Consider the following 18670-nt stretch of genomic DNA (forward strand, 5'->3'; position numbering starts at 1 on the left):
AATAATACAAAGTATGTTATAGACATTAAAGGACCCTGACACCCCCAATTACTTGGAAGAAACAAAATGGGGCCTTACTCTCTGCACACTATGGGAAAATATCAATTTTCTGGATTCTCCAACATTTTTTCTTGCTATGTTCTTGTAGACAACATTCTTTTGTAGACATTACTAATTAATGTGTTCTTGTAGACAACATTCTGTTGTAGACATTACTAATTATTGTGATCTTGTAGACATTAATAATTAATGCATTGACCATATAAATTGCAATAATTCATGGATATGGCTTTTTACCATTTTTCATGTTCTCACTATAGGAGAAGTAACAGCTCTTATATTTTCAAAAGCTAATAAAAGACTGGACGGAGTCGATGGAATTGTTAAAAACAATAGGATTTGAACCTGCGAAGCAAAAAGCTACATGATGAACATCAAAGCTACAAGTTAGATGATGAACACTGTATCAGCCAGGAAATTATAGGGAAATAAAACCTAAAGGAACATTGTTGTTAACACTTTGTGAGAAAGGAGTGGATCAAGCTGCAGCTAAGTTCTTCTCGAACACATGGTAATGTTATGTTTGTCTCAGAGCTAGAACCAAATCAACAAGGAAACCCTCTATTGCATGTCATAAGTAGGTGTGTGCCAACTGAAAAGTGTTTGCAACAGTAACTGGAATAAAAAACAAAAACTCTGTTGAACTTTTGTGTTTTAACCTTTTCTTTGAAATAGCTTCTTATGTTGTACTTACAAGCCCAAGTATATGGTTAGAACTTTTCCAAAATAAACTTAATATGTTTATTAACTTAATGTCTCCAAATAAAATTTTAAACAGGTAAAAATAGTAATACTTATTTATAAAAAGTAAAATTAGTTTAAAAAAATTAATTGGGTTGTTAAAAAAGTAATAGGTGTTCAATGCACCTATGAATAAGTTCAACTATTTATTTGTTTGGATCTGTTAGATTTAATTCCATTGCACAGTGTAACCAACATTTGACCATGAACTTCTTTTAATTAATTACTTAATAATTTCTAAGATAATCTATAAATCATAAAAGAAACTTTTTTTACTATATTATTTCATTCTTATTTCCAAAAACATCTCCAACTATACAAAACAGTAAAATGTTATTAAACTGCACTTTAAAAATATTGAGCTGTAAGTGAATAAAAACATTGTTTAACATGTGTTTTTTTTTATTTCATATATCTTAAACTTTCAAAAATTGTCTTTATTTAAAAGGCATACAGTAGTTAATTTTTTCACAAATTTTTTCACAAACCGTGGCTCTGTGAGAAAGGTGCACCCATTTAAATGTCACTAATTTAAGTTAACATTATTTATTACCAGAGCATTTATTATATTAGGATTTTAAAACAGTGAATGTTTCTTTTAAAATAAAATTATAAAAGTAAAAATAAATTTATTGTCACTTATACATTAAAAACTCATTTAAAATGATTTTTAATGCCTCATGTAATTAATCCTTAAGTAGAAAGCAGCAATTTTTGACATTATTAATCTCTTAGCTACAAGCTAACAGTCAATAAATTAAGAAAATGATTTATCTTCGCTTAGTAAATTCCTCTAAATTCCTCTAATCGGAGAAAAATGGAGAAAAACTAAGACGTAAGAAGTTCATGAAATTTACTTACTTTTGAGACAAAGTCTAACCACAAATGTCATTCTTAAACTAACCTTTTCATGCCACAAATTCAAGTGAAAATTAAATATTAATTTGGGAAAATCAAATAATAACACAAAAAAATTCACGAAAATGAACAGTATTTTATTGCAAATAAAAAATTAAGTAGGACATTTTACAATACTTGGTATCAGTCTTACGCACATGGTTTTCATAAATTACTCACAGGAATTTGCACAAAAACACAAACAAGAATACAAAATTCGACAGTCTTGACACAGTAGACCTACAAGTACAAGTTTAACAACAAATGCACATTACTTACTTACAAAGTAGGCCTAACACTAATAAGGAACAAAAATACAATAATAAAAGACAAGAATACTGTTACACTTGGTGTTGTAAGCTTAGCTCTCCATCTTCTCTTCGTTTCCGTTCTGCTTCTTCCCATCCTTGGAGTCTGCGGCTTTCACAGCAGGCTGATTGGTCTGTACGATGGGGATTGCGCGTTCCTTGCTACCCTCCACGGCCTTGCGCGGTGCTTGCAGCTGCAGCACTCCGTCAGAGGAGAGATTGCTCTTCAGTGCAGCTACGTCCACGTTCTCTGGCAGCTTGTAGCGCCGCGTGAACTGGCGAGAGACGAATCCATGCTCGTCACTGCGCTCCTCGTGTTTTCCCTCGATACAGATGTAGTCATCAACCACCTGTGAACGAGCATAATGTCAATGTTGAAGTTAATCACAAGTAATGTTAACTACTGACTTTGTCTTCATTGATGCGACAGACAGTCTACTGAAATTTAAAGATTACAGGTAGTTTGAAAATGATGCCTATGGTATAAAGATTAATTGCAGTATATAAAGTTGTTGGTAATAACATTTCCTCCTGTAAATATATATTTTTTACATGTAAAATATAGAAAACTAGAAATAAATTTTAAGTAAAAATGTAATTTATTACAAATTTTCAAGGAGTGGTACATATATTTTGTATTTAAACCAATTTTTTATCTCTCAATGACGCAAAAAAGTTTTTCTAAAATACTTGATAAGTTTTTCTGTACGTCTACAAAATGGTAGTAGAATTGTTGGCATATTTTAAGTTTATAAAAATTTCTTCTTTGTGCATCAAATGACAAACATCACCACTGTAATGGATCTAATAAACATTCTCTTAGGAAACGACAAATGTATGTAGACTGAAAAATTTATGAACTATGAACGAAGCACCTATGAACGAAATATGAAACCTAATTGAAAACATTCAACACGTTTTCTCATGTTAGGAGTGACTCCAAAACAAATCAACACTGTCAGCTACAAATAAAAAAAAAACTATAAAATTATATAGTTTAAATTTGTATTTATCATATTTATTTCTAAAACTCATGAATTGAGTATATTTTATAACCTAAAATAAGGTAAAAAATGCATATCTCATAAATTAAAACAGTTTAACTTAATGCCCTGCTAAGTTGAAACTTTGTAGGTACCAGTTTACTACTAAATATGTCCATTTATTCCACTTCCTCCAGCTTTTCTTTATAAATACGCTTCTTAAAAACATTGGTATAGTATGGTCCTTTTTGTCAAACAGGAGTCAACAAATTGAACTGTTAATGCTCTTTATTTAAAACTAAATCAGATAATGTTCAAAGTAAATACCTTCACTGACAACTCCTCTGGCTTGAACTGCTGCACGTCCAGGCTGACTTTGAAACCATCCTTGTCAGAGACAAGAGAGGATGTGCCGCTGCGGTCCTGGCGTGTGTGCCGCCATGGGCGCAGGTACCCGGCGCGTAGTGGAGCTGCCAATAGTGCTCTCTCGTATGGATGGGGATGGAATCCCAGGCCAAAGTTCTGGTCATATATGCATGATGGGCGCTCCTCGTTCAGCAGTTCGTTTAGGATGAATGGTACCAGAGACATCTGTGTACAAATAATAACGATCAGCATTAAGGTTGTTTATGATTTTCATGAAAATTCGGAAAATATTTCAAATTCAAACATAAGGTAGTTAACAGGCAAATAATTCAAAGAAGATGAATTCGGAATCAGTGTTGTGGACCAATTTTTTAAGAATTTTGTTTGTGAAAAATTTACCTTATTAAAATATTGTGATTTGGTAAATAATATTTAACTTAGGTGCTTTGGTCTGTATTTTGTTTAGCCCTAATTTATATCTTAATATTTTCATGTGGATGGTTTCAAATTCCCACTAAAAAAATGTAAATTATAGATTAAATATTAAAAACAGCTAATACAAATATGCTAATGTTTTTACAAAAGACATAATAACATTTAAGAATTCAATGTTGTACTGTAAGGTAACAAATAAATATTAAAGGTCAAGAGAGGTTTTCAAAATACGGCCTTTTTTAAAATTTTCCATGAATATACGTAATTCTTTTGAAATAACATATAGAGCTGCAATGAAAGTGTTAAGTTGGATTCATATAAAGATAAAATATATTATTGTGATCAAACACTTACTGTTTACTGCAGTCCATAAAATCTATTTGATGTTACAGAGATTTTAAAATGCTTTAATCGATTATAACAAATAGTATCTATTTTAAACCAACTCAAAATTAAAAAAAAAATGTGTAACATTACTTAACTGAGAATGACTTATAACAAGTATAAAATAAGTAGGTACTACCCAGTCTAAGAGTGCAATGTAGAATATCAAACTTAACATGAATGGTATAATATTATTTAAACAGTACACAGTTACATTATTTAGTTTGGCCAACTTCAGTTATAAAAATTTGACTTTACTACTAACATATTTATTTAATTTTCGAAAATGCCTTACAAAATGATATGAAAACTTCACATATGACTTTGTTTGAACATGCTAAATTCAGTGTACTTCTATACATAGATTAAACGGTTGGACAGCAAAATTGTAATGCATAATTTAATAAAGTGCATAAAGTAGAAAATTTTACGAATAAGTTATAAAGTAGAATAGTTAGAAAACTTAATAAGTATGAGAAAACCTTAGCAGGCTTGATCCTGATCAAACTTGATGAATCTCCAAATAAAAACTAAATCACTCAATTTTAAAATTCAACAACCCCATGAAAGCACTACTATATTTTAAATTGTAATATAAACTTACCTTGTAAGAATACGGAAGTATTTCAAAAGTGCGCAAAAAGTTAGCGAAGTCCGCTTTGACAGAACTATCTCAATCACTTCACGACACGAAATGAAACTGAAGTGTGCCGGCCGGCTCGCGTTTTATATCTAGCGTCTGCGCAGGAGAACGATCTGGATCTTTCTAGAATCAGCTGGCGTCGTCGATTGGTTCTAGAGAGTGTTGGTAGATGATTCCGGAACGCTATCATCGGTTTGCTGGAAGCTTCGATGCTCCACTGCCTGTGATATCCTGCCTGTTTGATACTTCACACGGCTTATAACATTATTTATTGTAAAAACTACTATTTCAAATTGCGTTCTCTGTAGTGTAATAGCAATCGTTTTTATGAAATGTTATCTGAGCAGAAAAATAAATCTATTATTGTGATTAATAAATTTATTAATACATTTCATGACTCATTACTAAATCACAATTAATAAAGTAGAAACAAAATATACTTCAAAATTAAACAAAAACTCTATAGAGGTGAAGTTAGTTGTTTATAAACATAATTTGTAAATGATTGGTTAGTATTATTACTTTGTGTGACAACTTGTTATTGTATTGGTTTTTTGCTGAATAATTTAACTTAACATCCACTGTAAATTAAGTACTTTAGAAACATGTTTTGTGTGCTTGATTTGTCAGTGTTTTGTGATTATAAAGATTGAAAACTTTTTTTGTTGTGAAAAGACGATTGTTTATAAACTTTTAATTTGATTGTACTAGCGATATTTAACCCTTTGAATGCCAACGTCCGATTTTACCGCACGTTCGGGAAAAATCACTAAAAATCGAAAACTTAATATTTTAAAACTAATATTATATTAAATTGTTTGTGAGGAACTGTTCTTTTCAAAACAAATAATTGACTTTAACGAAAATCAATCTTACATATAAACATTTTTGGTTGACATGGCTACCGGAAACAATGTGACATTATTTAGTTTCTTATGTTGTATAACTCACTCATTATTGAACAAAATGATATAAATTTTTCAAAATTTATTAACAATTGAATACCCTTTCCAGTGATATGGACAAAGAAAAGGATATGATTTTTTTGGTCACGATAATTAGTTTGAAAAAGGAAATTTAAATAAATTCTAGAATTTTTTGACGTAAGTCCATTTTTTATATTCCTAAATTTAATTTTATGGTAACTTTGTTATTTTATGTTAATTAGACAGAGTTTTCAAGTACAAATTACAAAAAAGTATGTTGATAGCTTATAAAATAATCAAACTGTGAATTTTCTTAATAAAACCTTGCAAAATGCCTTCTAAAGGGCACTTTTAGGAGCACCCATTTAGAAAAATATCTGGCACTTTTCAGTATATCAATACCAACCAACAAATCTTAACTTTTACCACTATGCAAAATTTAAGAATTGATGAAAACCAAAATAATAAATTCTGATTTAAAAATTTGTATTCTCAGAACAATTAATTGATTAGAATTCAACTGCAAAACGTACGGAACACGGTTTTGTTATAAAACTACACAAATACAGTTGATAATAACATATTTTGATCATTAAGGCTATAGTTTTAATTTTAAATAGGTTGTTTTTATTTAAAACAATAACTATTATCTACATTAAAAAACGCTTTAATATTTTACTCTGTGGTGGACCTCACACCGTAGAGTAAAATATTATACGAGTATACCTGTACTTTATGTACAATATAGCACCAGACAATGGATGTATTATCTGAGATATTATGTTAGGTTTGATCCTTTGTTGTGAGATTAGGCTTGGAGTAATTGAGGCCCAGGCGTTTCTATTTAGGTGGCCTTGGTGGTAATCATTACTCTTGTAATTTTTCGTGATTATAGACAGTGTAGGCTGACGCAGAATAACAATTTGTGTTACCTTGCCAAGCCAACGGTACAGCTCTCTGTTGTCAATAGAGAATGCTGTGGATGAATATAGTTTTTTGTAGGTTTCTTCACAGGGAATTCAGATCCCCGCAGCTATTAAGATTCCGAACTGCCTAAAAATTGTATAAAAAATTATAGGTCAAAAACATTAAATTTTATTGGCGTAGACCTCATCTAAATCATCTGAATGATTCATACTCAGAGAAGCCTAAACCTAGAACGAACTTTGAAAAAGTCACATTTGATGCTAAGGAATTAGATAACGCATGCCAATGAATATGTTCGGTTTTTAAGTCACCAATTTATTTAAATATTTTCTACCCTTTCTCTTAGTGCAATCTTGAGTTTTCGGCTCGACATGGAGCGCTTATCAGTTCAGTACCTGGAAACAGCTGGGGTTATCTCTTATCTCTAATCGTTTGATTGTTCAATCTACCTATACATGCAAACCTACAACCAGTTATAAGATTTCATTGCATGATTCATGGATAAAGTTTAGGATTTCATGGTATCATTTTAGAACACAAATTTTATTCAATTTCATTCGGGCGCGTATTTAATACCAACAAATGCACTAGATTTAACAATAATAAGTTGACCTACATTTAATATTGAGAAATGTTTGCGAAGAGTTGGGGTATGTACTACTGTAAAACTAGAGCCTACGGGAATGTTCGAGAGAATGCGTCATTGTAAACACTGACTTGCCACGCCAGGTGTTTATTCATGAACAGCTGCCGCGGATAGATCAAAATCATCCCTCCCCTCACACTGCAACTCCCCTACAGTCTGCAGGCAACGGGCAAATGCAAGGGTGTTTTCCATATCAGGGGCGTATACAGGGTGATTCGGTTAGTGTTACCGGCACTTTCTGAGCTGATTGTACTATAAAAAATAAAGAAAAAAGTTCATATAAACATGGGTCCGGAAATGCTTCCTTACTGGGTTATGGCCAATTGAAGATTTCACCAAAAATTGTGTGCAGGAGGTCAAATGATGATTTGCCGCGTGTTTATGAAGAGATATTTATAGGCGAATGCAACTTTTTATAACGGATTTTTAGATGAGAAATTGAATAAAGTTCATCTCATAGCTGTATCTCATTTAGTGTTTTTGTTATACTACAAAAAACAGAAATAAAATAATTTTGAAAACACTTTTTTAAGGTTTAACGGACAATTATTTTGTTAAATAGGCATTGAAGACCCACATTTTTACAAAGAAACTTGCAGAAAATTTAATTCTGAATAAAATTATGTGCCACACGGCTATTAACAGCGAAGTATTAGTTTCTGGAATTTAATTTTACAACAAACATTCTACCAAGCAAGAAATTCCAAAGCAAAGGAAAACCGCATTTTAATGACATAGAGTAGCCTACACATAAGATTTATTAGGATGCAATTTAAATTAAGTTTTAAATAAATTATTGTTTTTCATCTAAAGCTTATAATACTACGTACCACTTTCATAACAGGTGTTCAAAAATCAGTCCTTGTACTTCAATACACTTAGCAGCTCGCTTTCTGATTGATCGAGTTATCCTCCGCAACGCTGCACGATTGTTTTTTTATTTGTGCGGCGGCATCTTCAATTCGATTTATTGTGCCGGTATTCGAAAGTGCCGGTAACACTAACCGAATCACCCTGTATATAAGGGAGCCGCTCAGGAGACTCTAGCACCCCCCAAACTTTTGTAAGACAAATTACAGTTGCACCCAGTATTTTGTTTTATGCTGGGGAAAGATTCCTGAGTCGATGTTTCAGGGAGTATTTTATACCTCCTAAACCACCCCGTGTGTCAGCCCCTAAAATAATTTTCTTTATACGCCACTGCCCGATATTTCATTTGCAGAATTAGTTTTCCCATTAGTCCCGTATTGGATATGTGCAACATACGTCTATCTCATCAAGGGTTTTGTGACAAGAGACAAATTTGTCTTCTTTTTGAAAACAAATATGCGATCACCAATGTGCTATAAAGAAATGAGTTCCATGTTTGGTTAGATCATGCTTGTCTAGTGGGCAACAGAAGTACTGTAACAATGGATTCCTTGTTCAGGAAGCATTGGTGTTTCCTGTTTGAATATTTATTCTTCCCTCTCTGGAACCCCTAACAAAAGCCCTGGCCAACCGTGCACGCCCGACCTTCTGGAGTCTGGAATTTTTTGTCCCGACGAGGGTCTGAACAAGCAACTGGTTAGTCTCAACCTGCTGGGCCTACAGTATAATCAGGTTGTCCCTTTCACTATCCGCGGCTATATCTGAGGCCATCTTGATTAGCCGTGTGAAGCTGGAGGTAACCCCTTTAAAAATACTTTGAAACATATTCCAATCGTTTGTTTGGATATTTTCAGCGTTTGTTTGAGATTCACATGTTAATATTCAAAAAACAAAGTGGGCAGCGCTAGATACCCAGTGGCACCCATTAACTAAAATACGCATCTGCCATAGATGTGGGAAATATTTGAAAAAAAAAACAAAAAAAAAAAAAAAAACAAAGTGGATATTGCTACATAGCTAGTAATTTAATATGAATTGATTGTGACCATGATAGGGAACAATACAATTGGAGAAAGTGACAAATGTAAAACAGAGTAGGGCCACATCTGTATTATAAGTACATCTTGAGGAAAGGTTTACAAATTTGCAGGTAAAGAAAGTTTTGCATCTAATAATATCATATTCTTTGTCATAACAATTATTAACAAACACGATATTTTCCGAAGTTTCGCCCAGCAGACCACACCGAAGGCGTAGATATCCTATAAATAGGTAATTTAATTAGGGTGGAAATTATTTTACATTTATAGCGCCAAAAGTTTTCAACAGGTCCTAATAATAACCAAAATGAGTTTTGCTGTTTCGACCAGCAAGGCATACCATTTCTAAACAATTTTGCGTTACAAAAGATTACATCTACATTTAGTTAGTTTTGCCTAGTATTTAGTGAATGGATGTCTCTAGAGATCTAGAGGTGAACAATTTGTATTATGAATATTACGAACATTAATTCCAAACAAATACTAAAATAACTAAAAAAAAAACACGCTAAACGAAGGATTCCATTAGTCTTTGGCTTATTGTGAAGTTAGCAGCATCAATTTGTTTTTTAAATATTGCGCATACAAAATGTCAAGCAAATGCTAAACAAACGATTGCAGTATGTTACAAAGTACTTTTTGAAATCGGTGCCGACAGCTTTATACGGCTCTTTTAAACAGATATTCACGCTTAAAGACAGAAATCTACTTTCGTCGTCAACTGGTGGGAGGCGCCTACATCGATAAAAACGCTCAGCCAATTCAACTTCGTAGAGTCTAATGTGTGTTTACTTTTTAAGGGCACAATCCTAGATGTTACGATTAATACAATTATTGTAACATTCCTTGTACAAGTTCTATACATAAGTAAACGCAAACCGAGTGCACTTGGTCTGCAAAATAATGCAAATAAATAAAAATTGTACTAAACAGTGAAACACATTATTTATTGATTTTAAGTGGCAGACAGGGACGTAGCCAGCGAGGGAGTCCAAGGGGTCCGGAACCCCTCCCCCCAACTTTTCAGTTTTTCCAATTACTTTTTTTTAGATAACTATTATTATTAACCTTTATAATATGTTCTGTTTACTAGTTTGTTTATTATAGTATTGAGACTCTCAGTGGACCGATGCGTATCATTTTCAATATCAATCTAGAGGTAGAGTTTCACACCAAATTTTAATTCTCTAGGTCAACTCATTCGACAGTTATTATGCACTCAGAGAAACAAAAATAGGATTTCGTTCGCCAGAAGCTGGCGGGCAAGTGTCGCTATTCAATCAGCCAATAACCTATTATCAATTACTGTTCTTCCGCTATTTTGTTGGCGTTAATGAATTCATTAAATGCCGTTTTAATTTTTACTATCAGTATAGTGTAGCTTCTATTTTTTATTTATGCGTGTCCTAAACAAAAATTATTATAATTCAATATGATTATTATAAAATGTGACGAATTAAAATGAAAAAAAAAGAAATAAAAATTCTTTATTTATACAGGCAAAGTTAGGGCCGCGTGGCCTTTCTTATACTTAACCTGCAACAGCTTAAAATTAAAAAAAAAAAAAATTAAATATTACTTTTTAAATTGCGACACAGTTGAAAAATACAGACCTGCAATCAGGGAACTTTCTTCTACTTACAAATGTATAGTCCTTGTGGAGGAAATATTCTCAAATAATGAATTATTCTATTTTTTATAAATACATTATACTATTATAGAATACATTTTTAAAATTAAAATGTTATACTCTTTCACCTCCTTCTACTCGCCAGTAAAATGACAGAAGATTTCTCATTTAAAACGTACGTTCTATAAAATAGTCTATACATACTTTATAATTAATGATGTATTATACTTTATAATTAATGATGTATTGTTCTTGAGTTGGTGAAATAAAAATCTCAAAATCTTTTTACTCAGAAGAGTTTTAAAACGCATATAACTCATATATTTAAAACGAGACAATCTCATATTTCTACGAATAATAAGAAAAGGCAGAAAAAGTGTTTTAAAAAGTTGAAATTTGTTCTTATTTAATCTTAAGGTCGTTTAGCTACAGCCGGCCCTGGCACAACGGTATGGGACCTGTTTGAACCTTTATTTTCGTTTAAAATTAGGTAAAAGTGTTTTTAAAATCTCCATTTTCAATTTGTAAAGGTCTAATTTAAAGCAAGTCAGTTATGTAGGTGCTTTAAAACATAGGCTTCAATTTGATAACTCTAAATTCATCGTAAACTCTGAGGATTATTTTACTCCTATTCAAATTTTGTATTTGAACGAACAATCGTTTTAAAAGTTTTTCAAATTACTCATGAATTGGCCTGTTTGAAAACGTAAAATACATACATTACCAATACAATGTCTACGTGGCGCATCACGAATTTTGCAGCCACTGTCAATTTGTAGCATGCTGCACTACAATACATAACCTATAATAAAATATGGAATAATGTAAATATAATCTAATTCAATGCAAACATTGATGTTTTTTTACTTCTGTGTAGTAACTTTCTAACTATAAAACATGAAAATAAACTAAAAATATAATAATAAACATCTATGCAGTGAAGTTTTATGTTACAGTGACAGGTTTTATAAAACATGTATTTCATTTTTAAAGAACGCTTAAACATTACATAAATAATAATTGTATTATACATTTGGTTGCAGAATCAAAAAAAGAGTTAACACATTTTAAAATGTGGGTTCCTTCTTTTTAACTTTAAAATTTGCCGGGTATAATACTGCATATATTTTTTATTAATATAGTTATCTATTTAACAGTAACAATGCCAGCAACATATTTCTTGTAATCTAAATGTCAAGCATTCTTGGTTTAGTTTACGTAAATTAAAATTACTTACTTAGTTTACATCCTTCGTCGAACTTGACTACTGTCTTGTGTAAGCAAGAAAAACTCCTGCAATATACATTACGCAAGAAAAACTCCTGCAATATACATTAGGCAAGATCCACAACAATGCCTACCGCAGAGTGTACTAGACGTGAAATTTGACGTTTTTGCACTTATCCTGAAACTAAAAATTTTTGTTTATGTAACTTGACTATTTTCAAAGACTTTCGGTCGTTATAACTAGACTGATCGATTTCTATACCTACTGTAAATTGTGAAACATTTAAGAGATGAATCGCACTTTGTTTTAAAACTTTACAACAATATAGAAAACTTCAGGTTTTAGAAGGTTTCAAACTTTACGACTTGAAATTTAAAATCTATCAGAATATACATTAATAATAATAGCTATTTTATTTATATGCATAACATTAATTTGAGCAATAGTCTATAGTAGTTTATTAATTTATAGAGGTTTTTCTACATTAAAGAGTTTTTAATTATAAAAATATGTATTACCTCGGATATATAAAATTCACTTTATAATTTACAAGTTTCAGTGTCATGTACCAAAGATTCATCCACCGTATATAATGCTAAGAAGAACAATAAGAAAACCCCGTTTAAGTTTTCTTTTAAATTATATGTTATTAGTTAATCGCGGATTTCTTATTTCTAAAAAGAATGAATTTGGTTTTTGAAAATAATCGTATGATTATATAGAAGTCTACGATTGTTAATAAAGATGTGTGTTTTTCATCTTACACGACACGCTTTAAAAAGTGTTTTTGGAAGAAGCAGTAGCAATTAGTTTTGATGTGTTTCAATATAAAAATCCTTCCTTTCTAACAAAAGTAATTTGAACTCAATTTAAAGAAAAGATATTAAATTAATTTTTTCATTAAAAGTTGAGATCATTATATTTTTTTATCTTTTATAGTAAAAGATAGAAAAAAGATTATATTTTTCACAATTTTTAAATATTCATCCGAAACCAGCTGACTTAGAAATTAGTTTAATAACAGCCAACACACAATCAGACGTTTGTAAAACTATTTATATTAGGTTAATCATTAAACAATAAACATAAATTAGTGGCAGAATCGTAATTGTGTACATTGTAAACTTAAATGTCCTAGTAATATCTGAAATAACAGATTCTTGAGTGAAGGAAATAATCAAATATTTTAATTTATAAATTACGTGTTTTGTAAAAGTTAATTATCAGGCATATAAGCTTAAAACGCGAGAATATGGTATTTTATGTTATAGAAAATTGGACTTTTTGAGGTTTTAAATATTTTATACGCAGCAAATGACAAACCAGAACATGCAAAATCCAGAATCGTGCATGAATTGCGTTCGCGAGGGGTAATATAGCGTTATTCTAGTATGACCATGAACATGTAAGGACGTGTGTAATCATTCGAAGGTTCCATTCATGATGTATAGTCGGGTATATTTAGCCCTCCAACTGGCGGTTATTTTTTCCTGTAGTGGCGGCATGTTTTTGAGCCTCGTGCAAGGGTTTAAAAAAAAAAATTATTAAAAATATAAATGAAAAGTAATATATATAGAAGTATATATTTTTGTGTTCAGAATTAAACATATAATAATATTAGTATTTAAATTTGGCCTTAAAAAAATGTTTACTAAAATTTTTTTCCATGAAATTCAGAATTTACATTTTCTTTTTTTTAATTTGGGGGGGGGACCATACCTAGCAAACCAAGTTATAGTAAGAAAACTATAAAAGTGAGATTACCATTTTGTGTCAAATTTATTCTAGTTTCAGAAAACACATAAGCATTATAGAATTTTATGAAACTATAATAACACTATATAACAAAAAGCAGCGATGCGCATAAATTGTGAAAATAGGGTGTATATGTAAGAGTTTGCTAATAAAAGTTTTACTAATACAGTTTTACTTCAATACATGTTATATTGCATATTTTATTACTCAGAATGAAGTAAACTATACAGCAGTAGTAAAATAAATTCCATAACTTTTTTTTGAAGAGTCAATAAAGTTTTATTTTGTCATTACTCAAAAACTTTTGCAAAAAATGTTCGAGAAATTTATTTATTCTAAAATATATTTATTTGCACTACTGCAATATTTAACAATTCACCACACACTAAACAAAAACACTAAAACACAAATAAACCTACTAAAAACTTACTAATAAACACGACTCGTCACATCAACAACTCAGACGGCATCGACAACATGGCGGTCACAATGAATTGCATCATCTTTTACGTTCCAAACTACGAACTTGGTACGTTGCAACTACAATACAAAGAGGAATAAAACTATAGTATTCCTTAGGCTTTTTTCCCGAATCCAATGGTGCATGAATCGAATCGATACGTTGCCGGAATATACTGTAATGAGTGATTATGCAAGGGAATGTTTGTTCATCAAAATTTTGACGAACAACAATCCACAAAGAGTTATGTTTATCAAAATTTTGATGGACAACAGTTGGAGGGTTAGTGGCTATTCAGTTCCTAGCAAAAACATAAAAATAGGTGTTGTATACAACACACATTCGAATTCACTTTGGAAAAATTGAATTCACATTTGAATTCACTTTAGTGTACAACGAAATAGATTTGTAAACTTTATTGAAAATACATTCGAATTCACTTTGGAAAAATTGAATTCACATTTGAATTCACTTTAGTGTACAACGAAATAGATTTGTAAACTTTATTGAAAATACATTCGAATTCACTTTGGAAAAATTGAATTCACATTTGAATTCACTTTAGTGTACAACGAAATAGATTTGTAAACTTTATTGAAAATCAGGAATACTATTTAAAATGTTAAACTTTTAAACCTGGTTCTACTAATAAATAAATATTTTGTATATTTTATCGAACAAAGGCAGGGTGGACAGCGTTCTGAAAAGAACATAAAGAATGTTGAGATTTATAACAAGTATTTTTTTTTTTTTTGTTTAATATGAAGAACTTTTATTGAATTATATGAATAAAGTTCTTGTTGTTTATAATCCTATCCTGTAGAGGATTTTGACAATTGTAATTATGTTATTATATTTTTACTTATTAAAATATTATTTAAAACTGAAAAAAGTCTATAAAATGAAAATTCTATTATATAAATTAGTTACACAGCTTGAACCATATTATATCCATAAAATGCTTTGTCCACTTTATTTAATTGTTGAGAAGACACGAAATACTGTTGCACTATGTTTTAATGGTATCATTACACTGTTTTATTGGTGTTAGCGAATCCTATCATTCATGGAACTGGAAAAGTTTCGTTATTGTCTGTCTATGTTCATGTCTGAATATCTCGAAAACGAACTGATTTTTACACTTGCACATTAACCTTAATTTATATACAGGGTGTAAATTAAGTTCTCATAAGTCGGGTTATATTCCAAACGGATTGAGATATTGGTGTAAAATCTTTACCATACCTATTAAAATAATTTTATGAACCTTTTGAAGGATAAAAATATTTTGTCACCAAGATAGGAGTTGCAATTAAAAATGTTAAAGTTACCCCTTTTCTACCCCCTTTGAAAAGGGGGGCGAAATTCTTGTTGCCCTCGAAAAATCAAAAAAGGTAATTTAATAAGTCTGGTGAAGGTTGTACACTGATATCTCAATCCGTTTGGAATATATGCGGGCGTATCTGAACTGTATTTACGCCCTGTATAAGCAGCATTGAGTTCAATGATGATGCATTTAGCCATAGGATTTGGCTAAGCTTTAGCAAAAAATTTAACTTTGTTCTTATCAAAAATCATGATGGCAAAGAGAAAATAGTAAAATACATAGATGTGTAAAAAAGCTGAGTACAATCATAGGCGATTTTAATATGTGATGAGTAAACATGTAGCTAATTCATACAGTACAAAGAAAAAAAATACAGTGGAAACTCAATGAAAAGAGAATATTTGATCTAGCGCACTCTTGCGTTATCGTACTTTCCCTACCTTATCGGAAATTGTATTATCTAATTCTAAGAACAAAATATGAATGTATCATATGGCAGATATCTCGAGGTTGATTGTCTGTAGAGTTTAAATTTTACACGAAACTTCATTTGTAAATAGACAAGAATGATTTCTCTGATTGGATGTCCAACCATGAAATTGGCTGGGCGTCATTGAAGTTTATTCCTAGTAGGCAGACCCTATTTCTTTCTTTGTCTGCTGACGCCTGCCTGTCTATATATATATATATATAGGACTTGTCGAAGGATGTTTGCCCGAGGACAGAAAACACTGTCATTATCAGTGTATTGGTTGTGTATCTTAAAAAAGCTTTGTTGTGTTACAGATAAGATAACTTCCGATAGTGATAACTTCCATGATGCAACCAATTTTTGTTTTAGTATATATATTTTTTAAATTTGAAGCAAGGTGTGGCCGTACAACTTTAGATAAAAAAGAAATACGTTATCATTCCACTAAGTGTCGTAGGAATTTGAAGCGTAGTTTAGGGACATCTTATAATCAGGTTCAAAGATATACGAAGATGCGAAAGTGAGTGCTTTTCAGAATGACGTATAAGAAAGATGGGTTTGACAAATTCTTATTCATAAAATTCACTAAGAAAATTTACATTTAAATGTACGTCTTTTGTGAAGTATTTGATTGAAAAATATAGTTTCTTCAAATCATAAGAAAGTAACAAGTATGGCAGGTTCTAAAGTAAATAAAGACTCACGTAGATACCAACAAATATCACATTTTTATCTAAAGCAGTTTTTATTTGGGTATGTTTAGAAAATTGCCTAGATTTTGTACTCTATATGCCTGTAATTCGTGGTGGAGTAGTACAAATATTCTACTTTTTCTACTTCCACCAAAGTTATCTAAAGAGGTGTGGTTTTAAAAATGGTTTAATAAAAAAATTTACCACCTTAACAACTCTAAAATATTTTTAAGTTTAATAACAATAGGAAATTAAATAATAGAACTCTGAGATGGGAATATTCCACGCCCCAATTCAAAATTACGTAGAGGTCTTCCTTAGATTAAAATACCTTCAAATATTAAAATGCACTAAATTTTCATTTACTTTATTCAAAAACCTCTACATTTGAGACGTATACAAGAGGAATCATAACGTAGTCTCTTTTTAAACTTTGATAAATATGGATGTTTTAGGTGAGTTCTATGTCAATATTCTATAAAAAAGGTGTGATTCTCAAATTATGGTTTTTATTGAAAACAGTGCTGTTATGGAACCACAAGGGATATCATAATCGTTTACAATACGATAAGTAAATGTAATTTTGCCTTATAATTATAAATTAGGATATATTTTTATTTCACCAGAGCAATGCCTATTTTTCCAATTTGCATTTTTTACACCACGTGAGTGCTTCCAGAATAGAGCGTTCCGGAATTCACTTGTAATGTATCGACCATGAAAAATAATTATGTTTAGCATAACCTACATCAGAATTTATTGAGAGTATTAGTGATGTAATGAACGCAATACACTTTGAAATATCCTGTTGAGAACTGATTATATTGTGTCCAAGAGTGCCAGACCACACACAGACCATATGGATTTGTCATAAGTGCAAAAAACCAAAAATTGTTTTATTACTGAGGTCGCATTATATACAAGAAATGCTGTAATTATCCAGAGCATGTCAGATGAATTCAAGAAAATGTACAATCCTTGACGTACTTACTGAGTTACAAAATGAACTTTATTTGAAGTGTGAAATTAGCAAAGAACTATCCTTGTACACCGTTCTCAGACCTAATCAAACTAAAACATCAAATATTAGGGTTCTCGTAGGCAATGTATTAATCTGTTTAGGGGGGAAATTATGTAGCTGAATGATGGATTGAAATTTTCCCAAATAATATTATTTGGGATTTTATAGGCTGGTTTTAGATGATCCAGTTGGTTTATAAAGAGAAATAGGCGCTCCATTTTCAAGATGGGACAGACCACCCGACTGCGATGCATAACAGCTGAACCAAAACAATCTGGAACCCCCCAATAAAATACCCCAAATTGGCACTTTGGGTAGGAGCTATTTTTGAAAGATTTCCAAATGTATAGGTACATCGAGCCGTACCTCATTTTAAAGGCCTGTCTATTCCTTTATTTGACTTACTCACTCTATTCAATTTATTTCGCTTCTTTTACACAAGGTGGTCCAAAATGTCAAAGGTGTACGGTTTAACAGTTTTTACTGTCTAAAGAAGTATTTTTCAATAAATATTTTACAGTTGTTCAGTTCAGCACATTTCCAACTTACCAACTTCCAACTTAAAAAATAGTTCTAATTTAGGATAATTTAAGTTTTTAAAACCTACAATAATTAAATAGCAAGGTATGACTTACATTGCACCTATCAATGGCTCTCTTAAAAAGACTTTTTGTAATTAAAATGTCGCTTTATCTTGTACGGGTGAAAAATGGCGAAAAAAAGCTTTTTGATAGACGCTGTAATTTAAGTTATTATAATTATTACAATTATCTAAGTTTTTCCTATTTTAGTCCAACACTTAAGTTATCCAATTCACCTTATTTATATATCTTAGAACTGTAATCCGCCGTTTTCCAAA

General features: G+C 31.0%; 1 protein-coding gene across 1 annotated transcript; it reads right to left on the bottom strand.

Annotated features, from left to right (window-relative positions):
• Positions 1-1775: 1775 nt before the first annotated feature.
• Positions 1776-4943, bottom strand: LOC124360033 (alpha-crystallin A chain-like). The gene is made up of 3 exons (XM_046813283.1): positions 4779-4943; positions 3317-3580; positions 1776-2356 (listed from the first exon to the last, which is right to left on the bottom strand). Exons 2-3 carry the CDS (start codon positions 3578-3580, stop codon positions 2060-2062), a joined length of 561 nt encoding a protein of 186 aa, XP_046669239.1. The 5' UTR covers positions 4779-4943; the 3' UTR covers positions 1776-2059.
• Between the last annotated feature and the right edge of the window lie 13727 nt (positions 4944-18670).

This window comes from Homalodisca vitripennis, chromosome 4 (genome assembly GCF_021130785.1).
Source record: "Homalodisca vitripennis isolate AUS2020 chromosome 4, UT_GWSS_2.1, whole genome shotgun sequence".
NCBI classification, from domain to species: domain Eukaryota; kingdom Metazoa; phylum Arthropoda; class Insecta; order Hemiptera; family Cicadellidae; genus Homalodisca; species Homalodisca vitripennis.